Source organism: Lynx rufus, unplaced genomic scaffold (assembly GCF_022079265.1).
Source record: "Lynx rufus isolate CCGP_SWC_20201006 ecotype Redwood Valley unplaced genomic scaffold, mLynRuf1.p SCAF_5, whole genome shotgun sequence".
Classification (NCBI taxonomy): Eukaryota; Metazoa; Chordata; class Mammalia; order Carnivora; family Felidae; genus Lynx; species Lynx rufus.
In genome coordinates, this window is record NW_025814867.1 from 80669887 (window position 1) to 80689537 (window position 19651).

The 19651-nt window shown below is 40.6% G+C and overlaps 1 protein-coding gene across 5 annotated transcripts in view; it reads left to right on the forward strand.

Moving 5' to 3' along the window:
* The window catches only part of TP63 (tumor protein p63), a 226532-nt gene that overhangs the window by 133529 nt on the left and 73352 nt on the right, over positions 1 to 19651 (forward strand). For 4 of the 5 annotated variants that reach the window (XM_047099487.1, XM_047099488.1, XM_047099489.1 and 1 more), the window contains exon 4: positions 12249 to 12503. In XM_047099487.1, coding sequence (XP_046955443.1) covers positions 12249 to 12503 — 255 coding nt within the window. Of the gene's footprint in view, positions 1 to 12248; positions 12504 to 19651 lie in introns of those variants that run through there. The other variant, XM_047099491.1, reaches the window with a different exon arrangement.

Consider the following 19651-nt stretch of genomic DNA (forward strand, 5'->3'; position numbering starts at 1 on the left):
GTGAATGTCTCATTTAAGAAACAAACACCCTGCCCCCCCACCCCCAATTAAACAAAAACAGCAATAAAAAAAAGTCAAGATTTTGGAATCTCAAATTAAAAACTCTTTGCCATAAATATCTCAAATTTCATTTTGGTTGAGGTGACATATTTGCGTTTGAGATTTGAACAGAAATATTGAGGGAAGACGTGTCTTCACCTTCACCCATATTAATATCCTTTCCTTCCACAACCTCCTTCATCACTTCCATCTCATGTAGGCAATTACAGAAATAATGGAGGGGTAGGTGAGGGTGGGCTCAGGGTGGGAGATGACTCAGTGACTTGATTTAAATGTAAAGGGGAGTGGGTAGGAGGGAGAACTGGCCTCAGTGATAAGTGGGGGGAGAAGTCCAAGCTTATATCTCATCCCTTTCTCTTCCTTACAAACCTAATCCTCCACTAACAGAAAGTGGATTTTGAAAATACCCAGTATCGAAATGTGGTTGTGCTGATTTCATCTTTGTGCAGACATCAGGGAACACAGCAAAGTAACATCAACAACCACATTGCTTACAACCTCCTTTGCAGAGCAAAGTGGTTAGAGGGAGTGTCTATACAGTCTTTTCTTTCTACTTCCCTGTATTTGATTTTCTTACTTGGTCTGATACTAGAGCACATCTATCCCATTCAAAAGGCATACCTTTTCATACTCTGGAAAAAACAAAAACAAAACACACATCTTGGGAAGCTCTCATTTCTAAATGTATTTCTTACTTGATAATGACTAAGTTTATACAATCTGCTCAGGTTTGCTTTTTCAAAGACAAAGTAAAATCAGGCTGTCATGTCCATTCTGAGATGGCTTTGCCAGGTAATACTTACCTGTCAATTTAAAGTTCAGTAACTGGTGCTAAGGTAAAGCACATGTTGGTTCTAGGTGAGGGAATATTGGCAAGAAGAAAACATTTTTGGAATGTTAGTGGATGTGGGTAGAGTGTAAATTGATATCTCATGCAAAATGTGTGATCTGAACTGCATCTTGTCTGTGTTTCTTAAATGGTAAAAAAAAAAAAAAAAAAATCCTATAAAAGCTGAAAGAGGGAATTTTGAGTCAAGCTGTAGTGTGTTGCCAGGGGCGGAAATTTATGAAACACTCTCGTCAACTCTTCTGGAAACACTACAAAAGAAATGGTTCTGCTTTCTTATTGGTGCTAAAGCCACTAATAGGTGCAGTTTAGTGTAATACCACTATGAGAATTACCACCCCCAAAGTCAGCTTGCCTTGGAAAGAACTCTGTACAGGCATTTTCTTTTTCCTTTCAAGCTTGCGCAAAAACACCCAAAGGGGCCATTTCCAATCCAGGCAGTGAGCTTTCTCAAGTTTATTCTTTCTCAGATCACAGAGACAATGGAGAATATGCCCTGTTTACTCAAATCAGTCTGGATTAGTGTCACTCTATTGATGGAATCAGAATTAAAAGGAAAACCATTACCCTCTCAACCAACGGGCAACATCAGATGTTTTGGGAACGGCTTGATTATTTTTAAATGGACCATGTGAGACTCTGTCACCAGACTAAGGTTGGGGACTCCATGGGCGTACACACAGAGAGAAATGGTGACCCTGGGTGAAGCAGAAAGCCCAGAATAAGCCTCAGGCTGGGAAATTATTTCAGTAGCCAGTCCCAAAGTATCTGAAAGGCTGAAAAACAGAATAGTAAGTTTCCAGAAAGGGTATCTTTCCTAGCTTTTTTCTAACCCCCAACACCACCCCCCAGATATTTATCTTCAGATCAGATTGTTTCCAGTTCTTAAGACCCTGCTGGGAGGCTACTTCACCTTTAACATTTTCTCAGAACTGCCCCCCTCCCCCCATTCAGAATAACTTCTCCCTCCCCTGAGCTTTGGTGCACTTCTCTGTTCATCCTTCACTGCTCTCTGGGAGGCCCAGATGCCTTCTCCCCAATCCTGGTGGGTAGGGCACGTGCGGTACTTATCTCTGTATCCTCTCCAGGGCCACCCAGTGATGTTCCTGAATGTGATGGAGGCATGTTCTGTTGCTGTTGCATGAAGGGGTGTCTTCAAATAAAAATGTGGCCTATAATATATACTTTTACAGAAATGGCTCTTTATAACTAACCTGTGCAAAAAGTAAAGTGACTTCAACGTTGTACAAACCTTGTCTCCACCTGTACATTCTGAATCATATGGTTTTCCTTGACATCTTACAAGTCCCTCTCCCTCTCTGTCTCTCTCTCTCTCTTTCACGAACCCTGGTATTTATTTCCATTATACCTTAAGTGGCAAGAAAGTTTTTAAGACAGGGAAGTTTCCCAAGTAAGAAATGACTTCTACTCTGACAGAGGTAAACAGTGTAAAGTGTGTGCTGCTTTCATTTAATGGATTACCCATGAGGACAGAGAATGTGTTTGATTTTTTAAAAAACTGAATAGATTAGATTGTTATCTTGCTTTGCAGTCACTTCTTAAAAGTGTTTACTTGCTTCCACACTGATTAATTTTGTCCCTGATTCATTTTGTCCCCTGCATGGCTCTTGGTCATCACCAGAGATTTGGGTGGTTTGCTCTGGGTGAATAAGCTTGATGATTTGCAAACACTTTCCTGTTTTATTTTCAATGGTGTTATTATCACTAAAGGATGTCTGAGAAATCTTTAAGTCATTTTGTTCTTAACCGTGGTGTCCTAGTTTTTTGTTTGTTTGTTTTTTCGTGTTCAAATAAGACACCAGGGGCTGTTGTAATTATTAAACTGATTGACTGTTACTTTCGTGATTGAGTAAATAGGATGAAATGAATAGATGGCTGTCTTTTCAAAGTAAGGCATGTCTTCTGCATAGCTGGAAACTTCGGTTTTATTTTGCAGTTAAAAGTGACAGCTTAAAGGAACACTCCAATGTTATGTAAGTCACCGTGTCTAATTACAAAGCGTAGTAAATCACTAAAAACTTTCATCTCAAATACAATGAAAAATGTAGCAATCAGCAAAGAACTTGACAAGCAAGAGGAACACAGAACCAGTGTTTCTCATTTGAATATATATAGGATAGTAAAACTGAGTAGTGCACTCCTTGTTTCATGCTTTACTTTTCTATCTGCAGAGAAAAACTAGTGTTTCAACCTCTCTGTGTGTATTATAAAGTCAGGGAAATGAAGTCATGAACTTAGACCATTTGCAAGAAAATGGTGCGTAAGTCTGATAAAGTACAATCTCCGTTCCTGAAAACATACACTGTAAGCCCTTAATTATGGCATTATTCTAAACTGACTTCTAGCTAACAGGGCAGAAAATCATGGAAATCAGAGAGGGAGGGAAAAACTTCATGGCCTATCCACCAGAAACGAACGTCTTACTCTAAGTTTGTTTCCGGGTGGTTTCTTCCCAAAGAAATCTGCATTCGGCCACAAGTACCGTCTGTAGGAAGTGAATAATTATATGGCCACAAAGATTTGGATTCTGACTGCTGACCTAGATGCATTAGGAACAAACTCGAGGCCATGAGGGAAAAGACACTGCCCTGCCACGAAAACGTGTATGTGTTTGTTTTAAGGAAGTAGGAGCTCATTAATAAACTTTCCAGCTAGGTGTGAGCTACTGAGTATTACTCACTGCCTTATGAGTGACAGGACTGGCTATTCTGCTACTAGTTCCCATAAAAGCTGAAGCTAAAAGCACAATCCCACCTACCAAAACAAAGGAGAGCACAGAGTAAAGGTCATAGAGATTATTTGCAGATGCACCATGACATTTAGTCTGCAGTAGTGTGTAAAGACATGAAGCCGATTTGAAGGCAGGCTTCCTTCAGCATAAAATTCAACAGTTAGGCGCATTCGAATAAAAAGAGATATCTTCTGAAAGTGCTTTTTACTGGAAAATATTTTGCATTTATTCTTTCAATAAATATTTCCCGAGCAGCCACTGTGGCTCACACGCTGTTGCAGACGTGAGACATGGTGATGAACGAGATACAATCTCTCATAGATTTATGGTGTAGCAGAAAAGACCAATATTTAAAATATATATATATATATATATATATATATATATATATATATATATATTTGTACAAATAATTTCAGTTATAATGATGCGATGTCGAGGGAAAGTCCGAGCAGTAAGACCGTGTGAAACAAAGGGAAATGCCTACCTGGGTGAAGAGGGCTTCTCCTGGGGAGAATGGCATTGAGCTAAAACTACAAGACGAACTAGGATACAGCCCGCCAGTGGGAGGGGGCTGCGGACTGAAGGAGTCTGCCTTTGAAACACTTGAGGAGTGCCTGTTTGCAGGTTGTTTAGTGAGCAAAGGAGAGAGTTTCAAATAGTGTGGCGAGGCCACTGGCAAGACTCGGGGCGGGGGGGGGGGGGGCTTTACTCTAAGACAGTTGGGACCTGCCCATGGTCTTCAACTTGAGAGAGACATGATCTCATCTACACTGAGCTGCTGGTGGCAGGCTCCGAGGAGCTGGGTCTCTCACTGTCTGCAGTTATGCACAGTCTAAGAATGGTTAGTTTTATATCCTGTCCTTAAAATGGACAACTGTTTTTTGTTGTTGTTGTTTTTTTAAGATCTAGAATGGTATGCTTTCATTGAATGTAAGTTTTAGATAAAAATTCCAGGCCGGGGGCGCCTGAGTGGCGCAGTCGGTTAAGCGTCCGACTTCAGCCAGGTCACGATCTTGCTGTCCGTGAGTTCGAGCCCCGCGTCGGGCTCTGGGCTGATGGCTCGGAGCCTGGAGTCTGTTTCCGATTCTGTGTCTCCCTCTCTCTCTGCCCCTCCCCCGTTCATGCTCTGTCTCTCTCTGTCCCAAAAATAAATAAACGTTGAAAAAAAAAATTAAAAAAAAAAATTCCAGGCAGAAATCTGAGGGACTCAGATTTACATGCAATGGGAATGAAAGATAAGTAAGCAAGCGGGTTCTCAAGCCAGATTTACCGGTTTCTCATTCGGGCTGTGTCGCTTACTACCTTGAGCAAGTTACTTAATCTTGCGGGGCTTCGGTTTCCTCATCTATAAGTTATGTATAAAACATGGGATGATAATGCCACCTAGCTCATGAGGATTAAATGAATGAGCAGAACTTGAAGACTCTAAAAAACATAGGTAAGGACTCCGAAAGATTATTCGTAGTAGAAGTAGTAGCTACTATTCTTTTTGTAGACAGGATTGGATATGGATGCTCCATACGTTTCAGACTTTTAAAACATTTGAATGGTCACTGTTTATTGAAAAGGCTGTGTCTTCAGTTTCACATCATGGTAAACAAAGCTATCCTCTGTTATACAATGATAATCACATTTAATCACTCCAGCTGATCGAAGTCATGATTTCTGATATGCCCGACACAGATATATTACAAAAAATATTTTTAAATACCTTAAACTCATTTTAAAAACCAATGAAACATTATTGATGATCTTCTAAAATCACCATGGTATGCTTTCCATATAAGTGACCTAACCTTCACTGAAAATTTTCATTACTATGTACTCTCTTCCTTTCACGTTACCACTTCTGCTAAATAAAGCTATCAAAATAGTGATTGTGAGAGGCTGAAAACGTCCTCAAACATATTTTTTCCAACTTTGAAAAAATTGGAACTCTGTATATTTTTCCTTAATATCCGCATCTAGAAGTGATTGAATTTAGAATTATGCCTTTCTGCTAAGCCCCATGCCGCCTTGGTATGTTGATGGTGACAAAGCCCTTTGAAGAATTTAGATGCTCGTGATTATAATTTTGCTCATTTGTCATTACTGAAAAGGAGTACTGACTGAAATAAGAACCTGAAGTTTATTTTTTCTTGGTTGAGCTCTCCACAGTGTGAATTCAGTAAATTTAGGCTGAGTTTTAACCTCAACATGGTCCACCACCTGGATTTGCAAATGCTGTTGTCCAGTGTTTTTCGGCATCGCTGTCCACCTGATCAGCCAACTGTGTAGTTATTCATCTCACCTGAGGTTGTCTGGCATTGGCTTTTAGGGAGTTCTTTCCTGAGTTACGGAATCTCGGGCCTCAAAGGAATCTCGGCACTTTGTGTCAGACCATAAAGCATTCTAGTAAACTCTCTGCCTACTGCCAGAAGTTCCTGTGCGCTTAGGTGCTTTATTCTTACAGGCTGTTTATTGTAAGGTATGAGTGCACTTTACCTCGAAGCATGTGCTTTGGGGGATCATTTGGAAGATAAAAGAAGCGAAATATTTTACAAGGAACAAAATCTGGTCTTGAGAAAAATCAGATGCTGAATATATTCTTAAGGTTGAAAGATGGTACTTCAACTTGACGTTGTTATACAAATATCTTCTTGGCCGCGGATGGAGCATTTTAACTCAGTTGTGTTCAATTCTAGCATAAAACAAGCCATCATTCTTTCAGGTGAGGCAGGCAATAGAAAACTAAAAAATGACAAGCATTCCTCCCTACGGCAGTGCTTGTTGAAAAGTCACCATCCTGCTGATATTTGGGGATGAAGTGTAGAACTGTCTACTAGAGCATATTCGAATGAATGCTTTGTAAAGCCAGGGTCACAAGGAAAACTGCTTTCTTTTCCCAGGAGGGGCTTTAGAATGTTCACAAGAGCTCCTTCAGGAAACCCAAGGTAAAAGGTTTAATCAGCTGAGGAAAGTGTATGCATGCTGCTGATTTCTAGGCTTGGCTTGGTAAATCTGGATAAATAAAAAAGCAGGTTATCTCATGTTTTGAAAGTAATCTCATGGCACTTTAATATAGCTTTGTGGAGGAGTGTGGTCATCCATCAGAATGCTAGAATTGAGGCACCTTTTATGTTTGATCATGAGATTCAGTCTCCTTGTAGGAAACTAAGGTCCAGGTGGTTCATGTACCTTGCACAGAGTTTTCAGCACATTAGTGGCAGTGTTGGGACTTAGACCCCACATCACCAAGTCTAGGTTCCAAGTTCTGTTCCATTACTAGGATCCATTCAGGAATGGTAAGTGCTAAAGAGTATTCAATTCCCTTCCCTAGCCTTGTCTAATAATCAAAGATTATAAATATAATTTCTTCCAAATGAAATTTGGGCAACTTATTGTTTCCTGTGACAAGGAAACATTTAAAAATTTGTTTAATGTTTACTTATTTTTGAGAGACAGAGAGAGAGAGAAAACGAGTCGGGGTGGGGCAGAGAGAAAAGGAGACAAAATCCAAAGTAGGCTCCAGGCTCTGAGCTGTCAGCACAGAGCCCGATGTGGGGCTTGAACCCATGAGCCGTGAGATCATGACCCGAGCTGAAGTCAGAGGCTTAACCGACTGAGCCACCCAAGCACTCCTCAATGGAAGTAAATTAATTTCGATTACATATCCTGACAGCAACCTCTCCTATTCCTGATTTGGCTTTCATTCCTTTTCTTCTTATTTTTTGAATTAACCTCTTGCCATAGACTGTTAGCTCCTGTTGCCATGCTGCCATAAATTAGCTATTACGGATGGTAATGTCTAGTAAATAGAACTTATAACATGTCTCTTATAAATTGGAGGAGAAAGTTCTCAGAAACACAAATTATGTCTAAGTCCCTCTTTCCATTGCACTGGTCAAATGACTTGATGGGGATCCTTTTTTTTTTTTTTTTTTTGATGCTAAATTCTTTTATAGGAAAGTACTTATTACATTGTCAACTTTAAGTATAAACCCAGGTATTCAATATTGAGTTTTATTTACAGTGATATATACTGACACAGTATTGCTGAGCAGATGAGAAGAAAATTTAGGTTCATATTATGTTCAGAGTTTAAGATCATTTAACAGTGTAACCCAGGGGGAAAAAAAAAATAGATGAAACTAAATAGGGATTGCATTTATAGGGCACTCTTACAGCAGTGTCCACTCAGGAAAAAAAAAAATCTAATCTTCTGTATTTTAATTCTAATAATCCATCCAAATTGAAGTTTAGTGAAGAAACAAATCAGAGCCTATAGATGGCTATGAGAATGTGAAGGGTATAAGAGAGGAGAAAAACAAGAAAATACTTTTATCTGTATTTGGTAATACTACTTATCTAAACTTACTCGTTCCTAATGGTAAAAGCAAGCAGTTTAAGATTCAGCCCCTGGGTATCCCTACACTAATCATGACAGCTCCATGTTTCAGAACACCCCCAATTTGTTCTGTGATTACCAGCAGTATAAGTCTCTGTGACCAAGGTGTGTTTCATCCTTTCTGCGGTCAGATCAACTAGTGTGCGATGAAACTGAATATATTCCAGTTACAGATGCTGGTAAAAAACCTAGGGTCCAGGTGGTGAGTCTTCTGTTTCAAAGTTATTTTATAGGAAATGATGCATCTGTTTGAATTCAGAGGAAATCAGTTGTTTTCAGGCTTACAGTAGACTTCAGACAAGTTGTGTTCATTTTGCCTTTCAGGTTTTGTGGAAACAAGGCTGTCTCCTCTTTCAGACATGATAGGGTAGATATGTGACATTTTTTATTCATTCATTCATGCATGCATGCATGCATTCATTCATTCATCGAGTGTCTACAGAATATATTAAGTTTATTTCAAAATCAAGATGCCTCACGGTTTAGAAAGGGACAATCTAGTTTCTATTTCATTTCAAATATGCTAATAGTTTTTATTACATCAGACACATGGGACATAGACGACCCCATACAGTTCTTCTAAGGGCAGTTTTTTGACTGATGTGCAAGTGCCATGTTCTAACTTTTCACACTCTTTTACTGGTCACTGTAAATAGGCATTACATGAACATCCAAGAATAACACAAGATCCCCACCCCCTATATTCATGGAATTATAGTAAAGAAGGGCCACAGGCATTGCTCCATTCATCCCATCAGCTTCCCTTTGTGGAAAATAAGGTATAAATATTGTTCTCATTAACCTGGTACAGAGCTAGCTTCATGGGCATACAAGGTATGTAGTAGCAAAGGGTGCTGTGCTTTGTTTAATGCTCTGCTATCACCATTTTTTTAATGTTTATTTATTTTTTTAATTTTATTTTGAGAGAGAGAGACAGAGAGGGAATGGGGCAGGGGTCGGGGGGGGGGGTTGCAGAGATAAAGAGAATACCAAGCAGTCTCGGGACTGACAGTGGGGCTCGAACTCAGGAACCATGAGATTGTGACCTGAGCTGAAATCAAGAGTCAGACTCCTAACCAACTGAGCTAGCCAGGTGCACCACCATTTTGAAACTTAATAATTTATGAACAAGAGGGCCTGTATTTTCATTTTGCACTAAGTCATGCAAATTATTTTGCTGATCTGGCCTATGGAGGACTTGTTCTTCTCGGCAATGTTGATCTGCCCCTCAGCCTCCAATGCTGCTCTGTCCACATGTCCACTCTCTTGTCAAATCAAAGAGGCAAATAAGAAACTTCTCTCGTTGTTGTTAACTAAATGCTTTTTAAATTAACTTCAAAAGGACTGTTTCCCATGGCAGGCTTATGACATTGATTTTTAATAAAGTTAAGCAAAGTATCCAAGTAGATTTCCTTTCATGGAATTCTTTGGGTTTGTTCTTGTTTGTATTTTCGGCTAATTAATTTAAAGTTAGTAGTGCTGCTTTTGTACTTTAGATTTTTTTTAAGACAATTGAGTATACTACTTGGTTATGTTTCTTTAAAGTAACATTTAAGAAAGGTTTGCATTGAAATGTGTTTTTCCATTTTTATCTTGGATAGTGAGCAGCTCTTTGTCTAAACCTAAGAATTCCAGCTTTATGATGCATAAAGAAACCTAGGCAGTGGAGGCACACTCTGTTGTTATTAAGTAAAATTTTTCACCTAAACTGATTGGAATTAAACATGATGGCGTTTAAAAGCCCAGCCATCAGCACCCACAGTGCTGTTAATGACTGGGAATAAGGCTTCTGTTTCTTTAGAACCACCCATTATGTTCAGCCTCACCACAGTCCCAGGGGTCTCCTAGGTGCCTCTGAGGTGAATGCATTTTCCCTTTCTCTTAAGTCCTTAGCGAAGTGCTGAGTGTTTGCTCACTGGCTTTTAAAGCTGGTCCCAAAACTTTTCTCTTTACATATATTGGAAAAAAAAAGAGTTTTCAAAGGGCTATGTTTCTTTGTTCTCATCCAAGCCCACAATTATCTGAAGTTCCAATTCTGCATAGCTGGAAGGAGGAGGGAAGGGTGGCTCAACAGGCATTTTACTGCCTGTGAGAAAGTGCTCGGCCCAGTTTCTTTGTCCTTTATGTCAGGGCCCGCCGCTTCCCTAATTGTACTGCTGTAGGGAAGCACGTGCCTCTGGGAGCATTATCTGATTCCTCCCGGACGTTCAGGAGGGCTTTGCATGCTGACCCTTAACTTGAACACAAATAATATCTTTTCAGTCCCATTCCTCCTCTGCTGCTGCAGGCTTGGATGCCTGGGGACTTTGAATTCAGCCTGGGGGTGGGGGGGTGGACGCTTTGTGGGGCCTCGGGGTTTTATTTTTTTCTCCCCTCCTCATCTCACCTGCAGTCCTGCCTCACCTGTCAAGAGGGGAGAGCTGAAGATGGAAAGAAGGAGGGGGGGGATAGGATCTGCCGAAGTCAGAGGGGAGAGGAGGCAAGACAAACAGCTGCTCTTGTCAGCATGGGGATAAGTGTCAAGAGATTAATAGTTATTTGAAGAGCAAATGGGGACGTGGCATTCGGCAGTGGAATGCGAAAGTATAAATGTAATGGAATGGGCATGCGGCCTTTAACATTTAGACAGATGCTCTCTGGACTGAAGGGAATGGCAGAGTTCTTCGCTTCTCCCCCCGCCATGTGAAATACCAAAAGTTTGGTTAAATAATTTAGTTTCATTAACATTTTTGTTAAGCGTCTATTGCTTTTGTAAGTTTGTTCTTCTCCATCGTTTTACTGGGGCTAGGACTCTCAGAGTTCTTTTTCCAGGGAGGAGCCAGTCTCCTCGGTGCCCACAAGACTGTTTTTTCTCTTCTTGCTTTTGCTTGGTTTCCCCTTCACTCCCTTGAAGAAACAATGAGATTAACCTGTACAAGCAAACCTGTCCCATACAGTGGTTGCCCCTTCTGGAAATGTGTCCAGTTTGACTCAAGTTTAGGAATGACTTGAATTATCTCCTCAGGCTGACAGGTGTGATGGTGCTGGGCAGGGCCCTAGACTCAGAGTCAGAAGATTTGGTTTCATAATTCCCACTCTTTGCTTATTAGCTGATGCTTGAGCAAATCACTCCCCCTCTCTGATAGTAATACTTTTTTTTTTTTGCAGATTAAATGAAAAGTTAATCCATTCTTTCCGTACATGCAGATTTAATGAAAAGTTAATTCATTCTTTCCATACACCATGCACAGAATGCCTACTGTAACCATTTGCACAGAAGGCATAAAACATTAGGCAGCGGAGTTACCCGAACTAATGTGCGCCTCAATTACATCAAATATAGAATGTTTATTATAACTAAGTGATATTTCTCTTACGCATGTTCTACTCTGGCAAAGAACAAACTGCTACAAAGAAAATGAAAGAACAGAGGAAAAATTAGGCTGTGTTTGGATGATATACTAGCATGTTACTTTTAAAAACATATAGGTGACTCACCCTTACCTTGCTACCGATGCTTCGCCAGTCTTGATGAACGGAGACCTTGGTCGGGGGTTGGGGGGCACTCTTGGTACCCTGGGACAGAATTTAGATAATAAGACTACAAGGAAATTTGGAGAACATCTGCTTTTGTTCCATCTGCAGCAATTTGATGCTCACATCCTTTTTATAACATATCTATCCAGTGATCATTCTCATTCTGAATAACATGGCGGGGGGGGGGGGGGAAGTAGCATGTGGTATTCATTTATTTTAAAGATATTCTATACACCTACTAAACACTGGACATTTCTGCCCAGTTTGTTAATGAGCACGTATTCCACATTTTCTTTAATTCAAATATAGTTGCCACACAATGTTACATTCGTTTCAGGGGTACAATATAGTGATGTCAAGTCTATACCCTATGCTATGCCCGCCACACATGCAGCCACCGTCTGTCACCATACAATGCTACCTCAGTATCATTGTATATATTCTACTTTTAGTTGCTCTTCAGGAGACCACAGTCTCCAAAGGCTGCACCCTTACAAGGCACGCACAGGCCTCAGACTTCCCTTGCTGTTTCCGTGTATCGCAAATTGGTCCCTTTACTTGAAATATGAAGTTTCATAGACCCACGGTGGATTTCTGGACAACGCATGCACCAAATGACGCCTTTTCGGAGCAATGATGGGCAGCTGAAATGGCTAACTCTGGGGTTTCTGGGTGTCCCGCAGCCACAGTACACGAACCTGGGGCTCCTGAACAGCATGGACCAGCAGATTCAGAACGGCTCCTCGTCCACCAGCCCCTACAACACAGACCATGCGCAGAACAGCGTCACGGCACCGTCGCCCTACGCGCAGCCCAGCTCCACCTTCGATGCCCTGTCGCCTTCCCCCGCCATCCCTTCCAACACCGACTACCCGGGCCCGCACAGCTTCGACGTGTCTTTCCAGCAGTCTAGCACCGCCAAGTCGGCCACCTGGACGGTAAGAGCCCCGGGCACCTGTGTACCCTTAAACCTGACCCCTGCCTCCAAGGGTGGTCTTCATTGCCCCCCCCCCCCGGGACTTCTCAACTCTGTCAAGGCTTAGAGATTCATTTCACAGTTTCTCCCTGTCCTCCAAGGACATTTTGGTTTTGAGTATTTAACACTGAACCAGAGAAAGAAAAAGTACCATTGAGTGGGCAAAGCCCTGATCTGGGAACCAAAGTCCTGTGTTCTGGCTGGCACGTAGTAATTTCAGCGAATCTGTTCTCCCCCTCCCGGCTGTCAGGGGTCCTTGGTGTAAAAGTTTTTGGAAAGCTATAAAGCAGTATGCCAACAAGAAATATAGTCGTAGGATGCGTATTTGCATTTACCAGGATGTAGGATAGTTACCAGTCTCCTTATTTTAAAGAAGTAAATGCCATATTAATATGTGGTTAAAAAATAAAATCACAGGCATGGGGTAATAAGAAATATAAATTTCATTTATTAAGGAAGGGCTAAATTTGTTTATACGTGTAGGTTCTATAACACGAATCGTAACTTATTGATACAAATAGATTTATCACCTTTATAATTTTTCCCCCAAAGACGCTTCTAAAACTGTACATCAGAGTCCTGAATTAGTCCAAAGACATTATGATTAAAAATGTTGAAAAAAAGAACTTTACATATGTAACTTTTCCAAGAAAATATGGAAATATTTTCAAAAATTAAAAAGGTACAAGAATGTTTATTCTATTTCAAAGTTCATATTGTAATGTATTATAAATAAGGTTTGTATATAAGGGAGGAGATGTACAAGGCTGGTTTTAATTGCTTGATCAAAGAATGGCCAATACCAAAGTGGCATGCATGTTTTTCAAACAACTTAATATTTGCATGGATTCTAAAAGCACTTCGAAATATCATCCTCTTATTGAAAAATAGCTTTAGAATGGTTTTAACAGGTTTTATTTTTTCCTCTTTGGCAAATAGCTTTCTTTGGAAAGTGTTTTACTTCTATATTATAGCATCTAGTTCACTATTGCTTTAATCCAGCTGTATATGGTTCATAAAACAATCTACATTTATAAGACTACATCCCAATGTAATTTCACATGTGTTCCCTCATTTTGTCTTCACTTCTTTGTGAGCTAAGTAGGATGAGCTGTATACTTCCCATTTCACTAGTAAGGAAAGCTAAGAATGTGGAGGTTAAATGACATCCCTAAACGGACAGAGGCTTTTGTGTAACAGGACCTATTTCTGATTCTGACCTGCCCCACCAGATTGTGTTCTTTCTTTCTTTTTCGTTTTTTCTAATTAAAATTTTTTTCAATGTTTATTCATTTTTTGAGAGAGAGAAAGAGAGAGAGAGAGAGACCGAGTGTGAGTCGGGGACGGGCAGAGAGACAGGGAGACCCAGAATCTGAAGCAGGCTCCAGGCTCTGAGCTGTCAGCACAGAGCCGGACTCGGGGCTTAAATTCAGGAACCCTGAGATTGTGACCTGAGCTGAAGTTGGACACTTAACTGACTGAGCCACCCAGGCACCCTTCTTTCTTTCTTTTTCTACCGTTCCACATAAGGATGTTCAACACTTGCCTAAAATTTTATTTTAGTGCTTTTCTTTCATGATTGGAGAAGCGGTTCTGTCATGGTTCATATTTCAAACATAAAGTCTAACTATGAGCCTACAATTTGATCTTTTTTCCATGTGTTACTCACCAACTGTGTTATAATCATGAGTGTCTTTTATATTAATAATCCTGGAGGTGGACACTAAAGGTGAGTAAACTTAGAGTTCATAGGCCTTAATAAATATTGGTTGATCAATCTAAGTAATACTTTGCTGAAGATCTGCCCGACTAACCATTTTATAAGTGGAGCATAATGTGCTTTAGAATAGGGGTTGCCAATTGGGTGTTCATAATCCCTGATCTCCAAGGCTAACAGTTTTTTGTTTGTGTACCCAGGCCAAGCTCTGCTGTGTTAGGAATAAGCACATCTGAAGGGCTGATGGGTATATGGAGACCACTTAATGATTGCTCACTTCCCTTCTAAAATGGTTTAAGAACCATGGTGATAGATCTTGTTGCAAGTGGAACATTAAATCAGCCACCCTTCGCCTCCTGTATCACCTCCCATACAGAAGTCTTAAGGTTTATTTTTTTTAGATTCAACGCAATTCTGAACCATCAAAGCCCCTCTCTAGGACAAGTAAATTGTCACACACACACACACACACGCACACACGCACACACACACACAAGGTTGGGGATGTATGCCTAAGTGGCAGGTTAAAAAGAAAATAAAATGTCTTGTGGAGTATACTGGTAAAATTTCCTTAGGTGGGACAACAGTGAGGTCTGTACCCTGAATAAAGGGGTAGGCATTGCTGTTAGGGGAAAGGTCACTCTTTGGGGGGCAGAAAACCTGGATTCTAGACATGATCATCTTTGTGACTTTAGCCAAGTCACTTGGTCTTTCTTGCGTTCGATCTGTGTCTCTGATGAGGAAAAAGAGGAGTCTGGTAAAATTTGTTTTCTTTTCTTCTGGTGTGCTAGTGTTAATAATCAACATAGGACACTTCTAGAAGGACTTAGGTTCTTATTAGGTGTTTTGCCTGCCATTTAATGAGTGGCCTGGGTTAAGCTGTTTTGCCTCTCTTGGATCTTGGTTCATTTGTCTACAGTCTGCCCTATAGATTTTACAGAACCATATAGAATTTTACAGGTTGTATAGAATAGGTTGAATTAGATGTCCATTCTCCCCTAATGGTGTAGTGTGTGGTGTCTAGAGTTTTCCTAAGTAGTACTTTCTTGTTCATCATCAGTTTTATTTTAGGCCCAGTTGCATTTCTTCTAAATTTAGGACACTTGAACCCTTATCTGAGTAGCAGTTGAAATCACTTGAAAAGACCTCAGATCTATCCACAGACACCAGTATCTTGTACATAGCAGCATCTGAGTCTCTAAGCCAAATTATATATCCCCACACTTATACATCGACCTCACTTTTGCTTGTTTGTTTGTTTTTCAAAGATCATTTATTTATTTTGAGGGCGGAGGAGAGAGAGAGAGCGAGAGAGAGCATGAGTGTGCAGGGGAGGGACAGAGAATGAGCGACAGAGAGAGAGAGAGAGAGAGAGAGAATCCCAAACAGACCGAGCACTGTCAGCATGACGGCAGAGCTATCATGAGCCGTGAGATCCTGATCTGAGCCAAAACCAAGAGTCGGACGCTTAAAGGTCTGAGCCACCCAGGTGCCCCCATAGACCTCACATTTTAAAAAGTATTGTCCCATACATTTATTTTGGTTGAGCCTCACAACTGAGGCTGTTATCTGTCTGCCATCCTGTCTAGACTGTCTTTCCCCCTGATTGATAGAAGGAGACATACAGGGACACACAGGCCCTGTGTAGTGTAGTATGGTGCTAAAGACCAAGTGATGGAGGGTTTTTTATTTTATTTTATTTTATTTTATTTTATTTTATTTTATTTTATTTTATTTTATTTTATTTATTTTATTATTTTTTTAATATGAAATTTATTGTCAAATTGGTTTCCATACAACATCCATTGCTCATCCCAAAAGGTGGATGAAGGGTTTTTTAAATGTCCTATTACACAACACCTATTTCTTAGGCGTATGTGCATTTTAAAGCAACTTTTCAAAATAAAACACTATAATTTAAAACCGTGAACAAACGGGAAGCAGCAGAAGCAGCTGTCATTAGGAAGAGCCACACTTACTACATGGTATTCTGGTAATTCTGTAATAAAAACTGTTTAGTACCATTTTATCACTTGTCATTGTCCTTTTGTGTTTTCTCTTTTCATTCTGATTTTATGCATAATTACTGCCAAAACACAATTAATTTAAAGTGTATATGCATATTTCCTTTGCTTTCTCTATTTTTTATTTTTTTAATGTTTATTTATTTTTGAGAGAGAAACAGAGACAGAATGTGAATGGGGAAGGAGTGGAGAGAGAGGGAGACACAGAATCCGAAGCAGGCTCCAGGCTCTGAGCTGTCAGCGCAGAGCCCGACCCAGGGCTCAAACTCACGAACTGGGAGATCATGACCTGAGCCAAAGCCGGACACTTAACCAACTGAGCCACCAAAGCACCCCTCTATTTTTTACATAACAAATACAGTTGTGTGTCCAGTTCCATAAAAATATGGTATTTATTTTAAACTTCTTCCAATGAAATAAAATGAAGTGTGATAACATTTTCCATATTCTCTGTTTCACGGACATACACACACACACACATATTCAAACCCAAGCAGTACTGAATTCAGGATTTACTTTCGACTCTTTGCTTATTTCTACAATATAATTGCTACTGCTAAGAGAGGCCTACCACTTATTATATTAAGGTGCTACTCCAGTATTATAGCTAGGAATCATTAGCTATAAGACAGTTGACAGAATGGTGTTTTAGAAATGGCAGGAAACTTAGGTACAGATTTCAATTCTGAAATTTCCTAGCAGCATAAGCGACCTGCCCAAAGAATCCAATCTATTTAAAACTCGCTTTTTCATGTCTGCAAGTGGCCATGTTAATACATCCCTTATTATGAGAATTGCATGATCTGTCTAGAGCACTGATCAGCGCCTGACTGGCCATAGGCACATAAATGTTTATGAATCTGAATTTTGATCCCTTTGTTTCATGAGTTTATTACAGTTTTGTGAAGGTTCACTCGTACAAGTAATAATTTGAAAGGACGCAGAACAGAATGTTTCTACTTTTCTTGCTTTCCTTAGTGCTTTCAGGCATGCATACATACCCTAGCCCCAAGGGACTGTGATACTATCCACTATCCAAATATATGAATAGATGCTAGAGAATGATTACAGGCCGCCCCATACGCAGACTTCTGCAGGGTGGCTGTGCTATTTTCCTATGCCTGCCCGAGCCAATGCAGCCTCCTTGCCTACACAAGGCAGGACCCTCTCCATATTTTAAGAACCTGTTGACTTCAGCATTTATTTTTCATTGTTAATCTGCCACTTCATTTATGGGGATGCCTTTTGTAGTCCCCATGGTAAATAAAACACAACAGTGGATTTCACTTATCAAAGAGTCAACATATTGATTTGCGATGGCAGAGTACTGGGAGCCTACACGCTCGCCAGTGGGGGACTTTCAACAAATTGGGGCAAATCCATATAACGAATTACTCTGGGGCCATTAGAAAGAATCATATGTGCTGACCTGGAATGCTTTTGGAGTTGGTGGGGAGGCAGAGATCAGCTTTCTGTGGCACCTACCTGAGAACCGAGAGGTCTGATCAGAACACCACTTCTGGGGGCAGAGTGTTTTCTTTCCCTGGACTCCAGTGACCAGGCCTCTTTGTGAATATAGGTCAGTCTGTCTCGATTATAAGCCTCGCGCACCTTCCTCAGTTTGAGAGCTGTTTTCTCATAACCCATGGCACACAGTATTATCTGTGTGCAAACACTGTGAAAACCTCAGGTTAGTGTTTTCTGTTGTGCTTAGTCTGAGGTAATGACCTGGCCTTTGGACATACAGTCATTTTTGCTCTTGTGACTTTCTCCCTTCATAGATTTCAAGGTCTTAGAGGTCAGGCATCCTGACCTGGTGCCCAGCACACTGTCCAGCATACAGTAGGCCCTTAATAAATATTACGAGACTTTGTTTTCTCTTCATGGTTAAAGGAAGCAATTATACTTCCAAGCAGTATCCCTCAGTTCTGACCTTGGTTGTTAACTGTCTGTAAATTTGATGCTTTCTCCCTCCACCCATGATTTATAGACAGCATTCTTCCTTTGCCTCTCCTAATCATGCCAGCCTCATGTCCTGTTCAGAGCTTTGAAGAATCTGACTTGAGCAAGTGGAGAGATTAGGGAGGTGGCATTTGAAAGGGGAACAGCCAGTTCCCCGGAGAGTTTCATTGATCCCAGCATATCAGTCTTGCAAAGCTCTCTCCCCTTGGCTTCACAGGCGAGCTGAGATGCATGCCTGTGGCCCACCCTCCCTGTCATCAGGTTACCTGTAATGTAAGACTTCCAGAATAAGGCTGCCAGCTCTGCAGAAATCTAATGCAAGCCAGCCCATTGCGTGGCCCTCTGGAATCTTGGGACTCTTAAGAATAGCCCATCAAAGGACATGATGTACAGACACACTTTTTCATGGTGAATATGATTTATCAACTTCTTTTCACAAAGGAAACACTTTGGTCTTCAAAGTTTGAGCTTTAATTGGGACTTGAGCTGATCTCATAATCAAGTGGGTGTTAGACTTTATTGCTGAGGGATCGAAGTCAGTAGACTGGCTCCCGCCAGTGTTACATTTGTTACCCATAACAAGGTTATTTTCACTTCTTGACATAGCTGTCCTGCAAATCTCCTTTTTGTGCCTCTCTCTCATGATGAGGAAAAAAAAGTGCCTTTTTGTGCCTCTCTCATGATGAGGAAAATAATAACATTGATTATATTCACCTGCTCTGCAGCTCTTCCTTAGTTTACCAAGTATTGAGGAAGACTCTCCTAAATAAAGAACTTGAAGATTCTTGGTGATGGTTTGTGTGTCATACTCAACCCTAGATTGGATTTAAAAATGAGTTTCCATTACAAGACATGCTGCAGGGGTATTGTCCCGAGTGCAGAGCAGAGTCACTTAATCAGCATGCTTGCCCTAATTTGTTTAGACTGACTCTAGATCAATGTATTTGTGATAAGCCAGTTTCCCCTAATCTAATGTTTATGCCCCTCCCACACTATTCTGAGAGATTTGTTGAACACACTATAGTTTTTATTTAAAAATGAAAATTTTGACATTGATTTATTATATCTAATATGAGAACTAACCACTAATTAAAAAGAAATAACTAGCAAATTTAAATAAAGCTGGCATTTCTTTTTCTATGACAGTTTCCTTTTTTTCTTCTGGTCCTTCCCTTATTCCTCTTTCTCCTCCTTCTTTTCCTCCTTTACTATGTTACCATTAGTCGTGGTCAGTTTCTCTTGTGGTTTTTGGGACTCGAGGGGCGCCTGGGTGACTCAGTCGGTTGAGCGTCTGATTCTTGATTTCTGCTCAGGTCCTGATCTCGCAGTTTGTGGGTTTCAGCCCCAGGGCCTGCTCTGTGCTGACAGCGTGGAGCCTGCTTGGGATTCTCCCTCCGTCCCTCTGTC